At 43.8% G+C, this 12,970-nt stretch overlaps 1 protein-coding gene across 1 annotated transcript; it reads right to left on the reverse strand.

The window, feature by feature from the left end:
- Positions 1–228: 228 nt before the first annotated feature.
- LOC117957576 lies at positions 229–11,856 on the reverse strand. Its single transcript, XM_034893430.1, has 2 exons — positions 11,349–11,856; positions 229–2,417 (listed from the first exon to the last, which is right to left on the reverse strand). The coding sequence occupies exon 2, from the start codon at positions 2,396–2,398 to the stop codon at positions 974–976; it is 1,425 nt and encodes a 474-aa protein (XP_034749321.1). The 5' UTR covers positions 2,399–2,417; positions 11,349–11,856; the 3' UTR covers positions 229–973.
- Between the last annotated feature and the right edge of the window lie 1,114 nt (positions 11,857–12,970).

Consider the following 12,970-nt stretch of genomic DNA (forward strand, 5'->3'; position numbering starts at 1 on the left):
TGGTGTAGTTACTTTTACATAAGTAATAGATCTGAATACTTCTAACACTGACTGGGTTTTATGAAGCTCTATTTTGAGGAAACTGCCTCTAATGAGCAGATTGCAGCACTAAAATAATTGAAATGTACTTATGATAACTCATCTTTTCCAAAATAAATCCCAGAGTGCTTTGACAATTCAGTTCTGCATATTTACATTCAGTTATGTTCTGTGAAAAAAAAAAAAAAAGCTGAGTATAAAGATCCTTTATTACCACATTTTGGCAGGCGAACTGAACAAACCCGGAGATGGTAACATTAGCTTGTTTAGGTGTCAAATAATTCACATTCATGAACCACACTGAACAAGATCTACTCTGTGATGTCTCCTGTCACATCATCAGCCTGAGTGAAACCCTGCTAAAGTGTGCTAAAGCCCGTGTTGTAGTTTGGGTATCCATATGGGAACAGTGTGGAGCAGTAAAACGGAACCTCAGTAGGTGGCGCTCCTTCCTCTCGCAACCCGAGCGGCCCAGAGGCTGGAATTATCATCAGACACTGGAGCGACCTACCACTCCACGAAAACGTCTTCTATAAATACACACAGATATACATAGCTTCATACAAGAAAGGTATACGGGTGTCATATTGTACACATATAAACATACACATATGAAGGAATATATTAATATCAAAGACATACACATGCTTACATACTAATTAAAAATAACTTAGATTATGAAAGATAAATCATACAAAAACAGAACAGTACTTTTCAACGTAAAATATCTATATATGACAATTTTCCCTAAGATCTGATATTGAGGTCTTCTTGTTTGTTTTTTTAAGTCATTTGAAGTTGTGGTGGAGGGAGGGATGGAAGAGAGAGAAATAACCAACTCCATCAGGCCTACAGAAGGATGTCACAGCTGCTCTGCTCTGTGTCATCTCTCTATCTCCCCCCTCCACTCTCTCTCTCTCTCTCTCTCTCTCTCTCAGCCTCTCCCCTTCCTCGTCAAGACCTCCCTCCCCAGCGCCTGGTTGACTCTGGACAACAGCACGCACACGCAGGACGAGTCGATGCGGATCCACCTCCATCCGGTTCTGTTGTTAACGTCTTTGGTGAGCGCTCGGACGTACGACTGCTTGGCTTTGCACTCGCTCAGCCACTGTTTTGTGTCCACGCCAAAGCAGCCGGCCCCGGCTACGCCTGTCCCGACAGATTTCGGAGGCGCGCCGGGCCTGACGTTGTCGAACTTCTCGGCCTCGCGACAGCGAGTCTCATAGAAGTACTGTTTGAGCGGTCCCGTCTGGGTCTGGATCTCCTGCAAGATGGTGACCTTCTGACCGTGGGAGTCGACGGCGGTCTTCTTGTCGGTAACCCAAACACTTTCCGCCTCGCACACCGACTTCTCCCCTCTCCTCCTATCGATCAAATGCGAGCGTTTATCCCTTTTAACAGGACGGGCGACCTCAGCCCAGCTCGGCGTGGTGCTCCTGTCGATGGCCCGGTCCCCGTGACCCTCGATGTGTCCGTCCATGTCGTCCTGATCCTCCCTGTCCCTGTCCTCCTCCAGCAAGCCACTTTCCAACATGAGTGGGTGAGGTGGGTGTTCTGGAGGCGACAGCGAGGGAGAGAACAGGACTCGCGGATGTGCGTCCAGAAACATCTCGTCTCCTTCTAGGATACTGTCCAGCCCGGTATCCAGACCCAGCCCTGCCTCCAGGTCCAAGCTTTCCTGAGCTAGACCTCTCACAGCCCCCGGTGTCCACGTGCTTCCTGTACTGACTGTGGGTGCATCTCTCAGCTTCTCAGAGGGAACAGTTGGTTCTGGTCCTCTGTGACCCCTTAAATTAGCAGCAGGACTGACGGCGATAAGGGTTTCCGCTGTAGAAACCTGCAACAGTCTTTCTGTGGAGTCCTGATTATTGTCCTTGGAAAAGTCCACAAAACTGGAGTAATCTTGCCCGTTGCTGCTGTCAGCTTTGTAGTCCTTTGGTAGAGAATTATCCTGGGAAATATCCTCGGTCCTGAGTGGTCCTCCTTCCGTGGGAGCATCCACACTGACGCTGCTTTTGTCATCGCTGCCTGAGTTGCTATTCGATTGATAGTTTCCTTGATTCTCCACTTTGAACGTAGAAGTCTCTTCATCTGCGGAGGATTTCACATAATCCCAACGGTACTGGAGCGGTTGCCGGTTGCTGTGTTGGCTAAGAGCAGCAGCCATGTTGTAGTCCGTTTGTGAGGCATTCCTATGGATGTTGTAGTCCACAGGGGGAGCTGCGAGGCGAGCAGCCGGGTGCTTTCTGCGCTCGTCAAAGCCCGGCTCTGTCGTAGCGGCGGCAATCCTGGACACGGGGTTGTGAGGGAAGGGCAGGGCCGAGGCAATCACCATGGCAACCAGGGGAAGCCAGTGCATCACTCCCAAGACGTATCAGCTGGTAAAACAGAGGCAAAAGATGGGAGAGGTAGAGGAAACAGAGAGACAGTGTTATTTTATACAATGCAAATTGTGGTTAAGCAGTTAACCTAAGTACCTTAATTAAGATGTAAAATGAGAGGTTTTACTGGTGGCCCAGCAGCTTTATGATCCTGGTGTTTTAACCGCTGAGGTATGGCTTTAAAAACTTGGCAGAACTCATGGAAAAGTAGGATGAAGTACAACAAGATCGACCTTTTCATATGGGTAGATGGAGTTCAGCTCCGAACGCTGTAGATTTGGAAGGGCTGCCATTCATACAGAGACACAGACAACCCGGTGTGTATGCAAGTCAGAAACTTTACAGCAGGAGGAAATAGATTCTGCAACCGGAGAAAACAAGCCTCCCCTTTTAGCTTTTAAGGGCATGACTTTTTCCTTCTTTTTTCTTTGTTTGGTTGTTAAAGCTTTTTCTAAGATCCAAGAATCTGGGAATCTCTTCAACAAACATATGGTTTACCTCTGGTCTACTTGCAATAACAGACAAAGCAGAAGAAAGGCATCCCAGTACTGCTGAGTTAAACCTCAGATATTCTACCGGATCTCACCTGGACTGTGGGGGGGGGTTCCTTTGAAAATAGGAGGCCTCAACAGATACATGAATACAACCGCTGCTTTCAATTGAAGGAGATTATTTATGTAATCCACTGTAAACACCCGTTGCCATAACCTGCATTATTTAAACGTTGTGCAGCTTGTTATAACAAAAGGATTAGTAGTTGATTTGTGTAGCAAAAGTATGCAACCAATACTGCAGGAGTATTTGTAATAAATCCTCGTAGGGCTGGTGTCATACAGCAGAAGCTGACGGTTAGTAAAAAATGCACAATTAACTATTTTGATAATTGGTTAATTATTTAAGTCTATTTTTAAGCAGAAATGCCAAACATTGAAACTTTCCAGCTTTTCAAATGTGAGCATTTGCTGCTTTTTCTTATCTTATGTTACCCTTGAAATCCAGAATTCTCGAGAGTGGACAATTGGAATTGGCTCAGCGAGTTACTCTGGCATCGAGTAATGCTGCTCATTAACTATGCCCTTGTAGCCAAGCTGCACCAATCACATCTGTTTGTCTGATGTAGGCGGGCCAGAGGCGAGCTGAACAGATGACGACAGTTTAATCTACCAGTTAGCTCCGCTGGTAGCTAAGAGTATGGGGCTCTGAGTACGTCACCCTGTGTGTAGATATATATATATATATATATATATAGATAGATAGATAGATAGCCACAACAGACTGGTAGAACATCCACACCATTCTGCTGCACACGTTGAAGGATCCCAGTTTCTTTAGGAAATAGAGTCTGCTCATCCCCTTCTTGTAAACAGCAGTGCTGTTGATGTTCCATTTCAGCCTGTTGTCAATGTTGACACCCAGTTATCTGTACTCCTCAACCATGTCCACGTCTCTTCCCAAGATGCAAAGGGGCTCCGGAATCGTTCCCTTCCTCCTGAAGTCAATCACCATCTCTTTGGTCTTATCCTGGTTCAGCAGCAGGCGATTCCATTCACCCCCAGTGCCTTGACTCTGAGTTGTACTGCAAGTCTGTGGCGTTTAAGGTGAACAGAAAAGGAGACAGCACAGTCCCCTGTGGGGCCCCCGTACCACTCACTACCACATCAGACAGAACACGGTCCAGGCGAACAAACTGTGGTCTGTCTGTCAGGTAATCAGTGATCCAGGAGACTGTGGACGCACCGACACCCATCAGCCGCAGCTTCTCACCTAGTAGCAGTGGCTGGATGGTGTTGAATGCACTGGAGGTATCAAAAAATGTGATTCTCACAGTGCCGCCACCGCCACCCAGGTGCAAAGGAGCTCGCTGCAGAAGATAGATGACAGCGTCCTCCACTCCCAGACAAGGCTGGTAGGCAAACTGTAGAGGGTCCAGAGAAGAACTCACCTGCGGCCTTAGCTAGACCAAGACCAGCCTCTCCTGCACCTTCATCACATGGGATGTGAGAGCCACTGGGCGGTAGCCCTTAAGACCAGATGGAGTTGACTTCTTGGGGACAAGGAGGAGGCAGGACGTCTTCCACAGCAGCGGCACCCTCCGCTGGCTTGGGTTGAAGAGATCCTGGAGAACACCAGACAGCTGACTGGCGCAGGTCTTCAGGACCCTGGGGCTGATGCCGTCCGGGCCAGCCGTCTTGCGCTGGTGAAGCCTCTCCAACTGTCTCCTCACCTGGCCAGGTGTGAATGAAAAGCGGGGGAGGCAGCAATGAGGGGGTGTAGGGGGTTGGTGGAGTTGTAGGGGAGGCAGGGGGTGGCTGGGAGCTAAACCTGTTAAAGTAACAGTTCCGCCTGCTTTGGTCTCTCCCGGCTGCCTGGTGTTGGTCTTTTTCTCCCCCCACACCTCCCGCATGTTGTTCTGTGGAGACTGGCCTCCTGCTTCTTCCTGTAGGAGTTATTACACTCCTTCAGTTTTTGAGTCATAGTGTTATTCAATTGCGTGCAGTGAGCTTCTCAAACCCACCGACTTTCATTACTCGATGCCAGACCCTTAATCTTTCCGATTTGGGCCTGGATTTCCAGGCTAGTCTGATATTTTTGGGTTTTGGACTGTTGGTCGGACAAAACGCAACATTTAAAGACATCTCTTTGGGACCTTTTTTTGTTGTCTGATGTTCTTTGACCAAACAAATCATTTTTATTAATCGAAAAAATAATGAGCTAAATAATCAAAAATGAAATAGAAATAGTTAGTTGCAGCCCCAGTGTATTTAATTCATTAAATTAAATGATAGAACATTAGACATTTGAGTCATTTGAATAATTTAACTGAATTCAACATCTGAATACAAAAATGTTCAAAAAAATAAAATTACGCAATTAAATAAAAATGATAACATTGGTGTCTTCGGAGTGAATGACGATCCCATTTTGCTGTTCTGTTAAATGGTGACACAAAGAAAAGTCATTATAAGAACAATTAACCGACAAAACTGTACAAAAGTCGGAACAAACACTCCCTCGTGTAAGCCAAATGTAAACACTTCGCTGCACATGGGAGACTTTCTTCATAGTTCTGTCTGACACTATCATGAATCACAAGTCAGTTAGAGGTGATTACTTTGTATTTCAAAGTAGGGTTCACCTGTGACGTGCTGGAAAAACAATTCCAGTCACCCACTCATGTGCCATGTGCAGTGGGACAGCATTCAACAAGTACGCCAGAGAGGTGAGCACCAGCTTAGGTGTTTGTTTGAAAGCAGGGAGGAGGTCACTTGGAAAGAGTTAAAATAGGTGGAATGATCAGAATGTGAGAGATGCGGCTTTACTGGCACGGCTCCTTCACGGTCTCCTCAGGCAGCCGAGAGAAAAGAAAACATGTAAAAATAAAAGGTTAGGAGTGGGCGTCGCCGCTGTTGGTGTGTTCGTTTGCTTGCGAGGGTTACTGAACGGACGCATCGGCGGCCATCAGTGACTGTGTGAGCATGTGAATGAGACATGACAAAAGTAAACCCTGTCGCTGACAGGACATGTCCTCTGCACGGCCACACCCTGCATACAATGCAGGAGCAACAAGGCTTGGTCGACGCATCACTCATGCAGTCGCCTCGGGCGCTCAAAGTGTCTGCTTGTCATGCTGACAATTTAATGACATCAAAGTGTGTGGAGCTTCCTGTTTGCTCTGGCTACTGATCCAGGCACTGGGCCTGCCTAAAAAAGCCCTGGTGTTTAGGGTGAGTTTAGGGTGAGTTTAGGGTGACACAAGCAAGTTGAACAGTAAACCGGGCTGTTGACACATCCGTTGGACCCAGAGAGGTCAGCCACCGGTAGCTGAAGGCCGCAAAGGTGAACACGGAGGTATCGGGATTTTTAATAGCTTTTCCCGGAATTTACTTCTTTTTTTTTTTAACCAATGATTCACCTAAACATTTTTCTGTTTAGACAGTACTGCTGACGGCGACTAGGCTACATCATATCCAGAGGCCATTCCAGGATCAGACCTTAAGGGAGCCCCTAATGAGCCCCCCCCCCCCCCCCCCCCCCCTACATCAACAATTTCACTGGATAACAATGAACATAGGAGGATAAATGCTAAATATTGAACATTAAAAAAAAACTACTCAAGTCCCTTTATGGACTTTCAGAGTCAAATGAAATGATAATAAAATAAAAAAATTTAACTTTCCTTGACCGGTACATTGGCGACACAGGATATTAAACCTGTTTCTTTGAAGCTTTACAACAGACAAGTTTGCAAACTCTAACTTGAAGCACTAAAATTGATTAAAGGGTCTAAAATCGCCGCTGAAAGCAGAACATGCAGAAAATCCGTGGTATGTGCTTCTTTACAAATGAAATAAATGTCAGACTGACGTGTGATGGGCATTCATTCTCTTTTAAGAAAATAATTTCTTTTTAGACATGGCTCATGATATATTATTGTCTCCAGAAGTGTGTTATTCAACTTTTGTTTTTGTTAGAGACAGAAAATGAACATCGCTATTGAAAATCCCACCATTGAGTCGCAATACTTCTACAATTGCAATAAATGAAATTCGCACTACAAAGCCAATCGGCACCCACGTATCGAATTGGGAGAAAACGCACATCGCCCCAGGCCTAGAGAACACAATCTCTAAGAGAAGGGCAATTTAATGAGCGGCTGTGGAGGGGAGGAGGCCCAATCTACAGGATTAGTCTTCTGTTGCAGGAGCGCTATATGCATCTTTGGGCTTTCTTGGAGCACTCAGGCCCCGCACCGAAGACAGGCCAGCCCACTTTGAGTGGTTTCTTTGTAAAACAGCAGCAGCAGCACTTCATCACCATGCTCCATTTGCTACAATGACACGCATCATTTGCGCTCCCTGCGAGGCTAGACGAAGACCACGACGTTCTTCCGCCTGCTGGACCAGACCCAGGCCCTCTGATTCCCCCCCCCCCCCCCCCCCCCCCCCCCCCCCCCCCCCCCCCCCCCCCCCCCCCCCCCCCCCCCCCCCTCCCCAGATGTACCTACACACACACACACACACACACAAATCCCAGTCTCTCTAAATCAAAAACCTCACTTAGCGAATAAAACCCCACTCAACACTACACACTTATGTTAATCCTATTCTCCGTAGCCTGAAGTTCTTCCAAAAGAGCACAGAAGGAATGCCCTGAAACCGCGGGCCTAAACAAACAGACAGAAAGCAACCACGTCACCGGGCAGAACTCCACCAATGAACAGACTAAACTATGACATGAACCGCGAGGCCTCCGTGAGTCCCAGTGGCCCACTGAATTATTCAGCACTGGTTACGACTGTATACTAATTAAACAGCGGAAGAGCGGCCTGTGTGTTCTGTGTGCTTTTATTTTCCTCAGATACTCAGTCCCTGTAGAATTCAACAGGATATCAGGGAGACCACCTCAGAGAACATCTTTAAGAGAATGCTTCAGACCGCTCTATTTCACTTTGATGCAAGTAGTTTCCTTCTCTCTGGATCCCTATTTGGTAATTTATTCTTCAGAATATTTATATTCGATTCTCAGATTTATTACTTTCCTATCATTATTGCTTGGTTTTTCCAGTTTCTAGTTATTTTAAAGCATCTTGCACTTACTTATTGGTATTATTATAATCTGCAAGAAATTATTGTTTTCTTGTGATTGACTAATCTACTGAACCTTTTTTGAAAAACAAGTCCGAGGGGATGTTTTTGTTCCACTAACTGTCCAAAACTCAAATAAATTATTCCTATTATAATGTACAATGATGGAAAGCAGAAAATGCTCACTTTTTTTTGCTTTAAAATTGACCACAGCAATTAATCAATATTTTTAAAACGTTGACGATTATTTTCTGTCTATTATTAGTACGACTGTTTTGATTTATGACAGAGCCACCTTCAAAATAACGTCAGACACGGGACTCAAACGGCCAAGTGGACGACGTGCAGCTACTACAGACGCCTTGCTCTAAAACAGGCAGACAAGCCTGAACGTACGGAATAACTAGAAAGAAAAATACATTTATGATACCAGAGATGGCAAAAGTACTCACTTCTCCTACTCAAGTAGAAGTACAGACACTTGTGTTAAAAAATACTCTAGTAAAAATAGAAGTACAGGCTTGGATATTTACTTAAAGTGTAAAAGTAAAAGTAGCCTCGTGAGTGATTATTACAAAAGCTACCTGGACAACACACGTTACTAGAGCGCTAGCTGAGGAACTTCAGTGGACTTTGAAAAAAGGCTCTTTATACGTCGTTGGATACATTTTAAATGGATGTCTGCCAATAGGCCTAAAACATAACATATATGGGATTATGATGACTGGGACTCCAGGTTAATAAGATTCGGACTGAGCAGCAAGATATGAATTCAACTGTTATACTGGGAGAATTCACAGATCCAGTTTCTCTTTTTGAATCTTACCCTTAACATTTAAAACAATCTACATGGATGTGTGTGTGCTCAAATATGGCTTCTGGAAAGAAAATAAAGGATTAAATATGAATTACTAAACAGACTTTAATTAAGAAGTCCGCCATACTCATAGAGTTACAACTAACAACCACTAAATGGCAAATCGTAGTGGTGCGTCAAGTGCAACGTATAATCCCATCCGATCGAATTTGGTATTGATGACGTGCAAAATAATAACGGTAACTCCACTAAAATTATTTGAAACTGAAGTAACGAGCCAATTTTGTAAAATGTCAGGAGTAGAAAGTACCGATGTTTGTGTTAAAAAAATGTAAGGAATAAAAGTAAAAAGTCAGCATACAAATAAATAGTAAATTAAAAATATCTGAAAAATCTACTTGAGTACAGTAACAAAGTATTTTTACTTCCCATATCTGCATGATACTGTATATACAGTACATATTTTCATAAGTAACGTGACATAATGTATAAATAGGTATCATTTTTTAAACAATTTCAGAGAAAGATTTGGGAGCAGTGTCTCTCTACAAACTCTGGTACCTGACGCATGTGTGGGACTTGCTGCCAGCGTGGGCCGCGGAGGTTAAACCCACTGCCTGAGTGAAGGTTACAATCAGAGGGAATTTAGTCCAGAGGGCCTCTGGGCACTGAGACCCTCCCCGGGAAACAGATGCCATAAAGCAGCCCTCACACCTGGCAGTCGCTACTGTGCTATTAGCCTGTTAACAAACCAATAACCCCCCACCTCCCCATGCGTGGTTAATGCCAGACACTTCCATCTGACAGAGTTAATGCACTCTGTGTTAGTGTTAGGAGCAGGCACCGTCCTGACCTAATCCGGCCTACTTTGAAGTCGACAGGGGTGGAAGATATCGTGGGCATGGCTGATTGGAGGACAGTTTACACATCACATCTTTCCGCAGTTTTTGGTGTGTTTTTTGTGTTCCTTTTGACTGAGCTGTCTGAAATGCATCGGAGTGTGACCGTCAAAAACAGTGACAACAGGAGTGGCTGCAAAACACATGCAGGTAAATACTCTCTCTCTCTCTCTCTCTCTCTCTCTTTCTGAGTTGAGTGAAAGCCTTGGCCTCACATGTGCTCATTTACAATGCCTTGCTGTCCCACTGTGCAAACAGCCCATTAATTCCAGCTCTGTGATTGTTTCATACCACGCTCAGCCTGCAAAGATCCAGCCTCCTCTCTCATGCTGTACGAAACACCTCTCTCAGTCCCATCTCTGTCGCACGCACACACACGTTTACGAATGAATTCATGTAGGCTATAATTTAAGTAAATAATTTCCACATGCACATTTTAAGAGGTTATTTACCCCCAAAAGATGCAAAAGAGGGAATGTGTGTTGAGTGAGCAGAGATAACATTAAATGAGAAGTTGATCTGCAGGCAGATAAATACTTGACAGCCTTGGTGCATTACATAATTATGTTTTTTTATATTTGTAATTGATGCCTATGTTTCCTTTACATAAATAATGATATTTTCACCATAAATTGGTGTATATGTTGTTTTAAATTCCACATATTTTTATATTATTAAATACTGGGTATTTGGAATTGATTAGACTAACTTTTGTGTTGATGATCAATTAAGTGATTTGGTCATCTCGTAAAGAGATGCATCTACCGAATCCAACTACATATTGTGCTGTATAGACGAACGTTCATGTTACATATTTTTATAGTTTTGGGCTACAAAACCAAAGTAAAACATCTGAGTACTTCTTCTTCCACCACTGCTTATGCAGCAGTGCAATAAAATGTAGCACGACAAATGTCTTCATTTTTTAAATTCTTCCCTGACATCACAGGCCAATGTGATCAACCATGTTGTAAGTGAAATGTATTTCCAATAGAAGATGTTAATGCTGCAATAGTGGATTAAATTATATGTAGGGATTGTTTATATATAATTAAATAAATTGTAAAAAATAAATAAATAAACTCCCACGGAGTCCTTTCAGCTCCTGATCTTTTGGCAATGAAGACATCAGCGGTGTGTTTGTTTTACATTAGGCTCCAACCTGTGTGTGTCTACCTGCGGGGTTGGACTGGCACTCTAAGCTGTCTCACCTCCACCTGACTGACTGCCAACGAAAACCAAATGTGAAACAGCCTACAACTGCAGGACTGCCAAAGAAAATATCATGTAAAGTGGGATTGGGTTCTAACTGCTTAGATCAAATAGTTCACAAATGCATGAAATAAGTACACTTTAACTCAAGAAATACATTAAAAAAAATAAAAATAAAAACATTATGCCAGTTGTGTCTGCATTGACTTAAGTGGAAAAATAGTCAGCTGGTAAATAATACATTGCCAAATGATAAGGTTGATAAACTGACCTAGTTAAATAACGTAGGGGTACGTAACCAGTAGTGTATCCAACTGACGGAATAAATCATTAAATGTTGCTAGGCATATTAATGAATACACACTGTAACAGACATCATGTGTTTCAGGCCTACGTGTTTGATTTGGAGCCCTACCGTTTAGGTGAGATCCGGACCCCGCGTCCTTCCAGCTGACACCACATTGATTATAGAGTCCTGTCGCCAGTTGCTCAACTGGTTTCAACAAATAAAGTCATCAAACGCATTAGTACGGAAAGCACTAAACTAAACAGACACATTTCTTTCTTCTTTTAATAGTCCGTGACATCGCATGGGCCCTCCAAAAATCCGACGAGACAAAATAAAAAAAATAAAGTTACAAACGAGAAAACTCTCCTGTCCTGGGAGCGCTTCAACTGAGGCGGGAGGGGGGGAGATAGGCTTGTTTAGCTATAAGCCCAGAAAGTGTCAAAAATGTAAACGTGCCTCAGCGTTTAGATATTCCATGAGTTGTTACGTCTCCAAGGCAGACAGGAGAAAAGGTATCTCAGTTCAAATATGTGAACGAAGAAGTGGAGATATAAAGAAGTTGGCCAAATGTTTAAGACCTGAACTCCGCCTGGAACGTGTAAAGTCGGACAAACAGTCAAGCTAGCACGAGTTGGACTTGAAACTCCTGGTCTGGAATTTCAAAGCACAAACCAGCGTTGAGGTATCCGCGTTGCAATGGAACGTTCGAGTAGCGCCGGTGCTTTTATTCCGAACACAAAAATAGCCACTTCCGGCGCAACTTCTTCCCCTCCGCTGCTAGCTTGATATATGGCTAACGACTCCGGTTTCTCTTGGGAAGCGCAAAGACAAGCCGAAGGTTTTTTTTCCCTTCTTCTTCCTCAGGAGGTTAGTATACTGAAAAGAAACCTCCAACATTACGAGTAACATGTGTGACAACATATGTGTTTAAAACGCGTTTGTCAAACCTGTGCATTCATTATGAAACAACAGAATTAGTTGGCAGAATTAGCCAAAAAGTCACTTTTCATGCTAGCTAGATTTGATACATTCAAACATAACACGTCGTGCGTTACGTCGTGCAAGACTTCACTTCACATGTGCGTGACTGTGTGACTATGTTTTACCTTAACCCCCCCTTTCCCGCCCCACTGCTCCCATGAAAACAATTTCATGAATTACCAGCAGTGTTGTGTTGGCACGGGTCCACACAATTCGAGTTCATTATAGGTTGGTAACAGTGCAAATTATTACAAACAAAGTTGTTGTGAAGCTGGTTTGGAGCAAGTCGTCATTCTTCTCGTCTGCAAGTGCAGGGCGCAACTTAATCTCCTTTGGCTCAATCAGACCGGAGGATGCAACGTTGTGTTTAAATGCCAAATCCGAATCTGTTTTCAGATTGCTTCCTGTTTGCTTCTAACGTTACCAGATCTTTTATGTGGGCAACGTGCCAGCCACTTTGGCAGGTGAGTGTCTTGCTGAAAGGCATTTTGACGGGATCATTTGGATCTTATTGACCTCATTGGCGGCTGTAATAAGTACTTTTATACTTCATGAACACAGGATACTATATCCAAAATACACTGGTTTACAACCAGTTTTTTAATTGGTGGACAAAGCATTTACCTTCAGCAGATGTCAGTCGTGGTCTTTTCATTGGGCCATTTATCATTTAGGAAATTGAAAGTTACTTGCTTGCAAAGAATTTGAAATATTTATTGATGCCGGAGGCCAAAAAAACAAAATGATTATTATCTGGTGCGCATCCA

The sequence above is a fragment of the Etheostoma cragini genome, chromosome 15 (genome assembly GCF_013103735.1).
Source record: "Etheostoma cragini isolate CJK2018 chromosome 15, CSU_Ecrag_1.0, whole genome shotgun sequence".
Lineage (NCBI taxonomy): Eukaryota > Metazoa > Chordata > Actinopteri > Perciformes > Percidae > Etheostoma > Etheostoma cragini.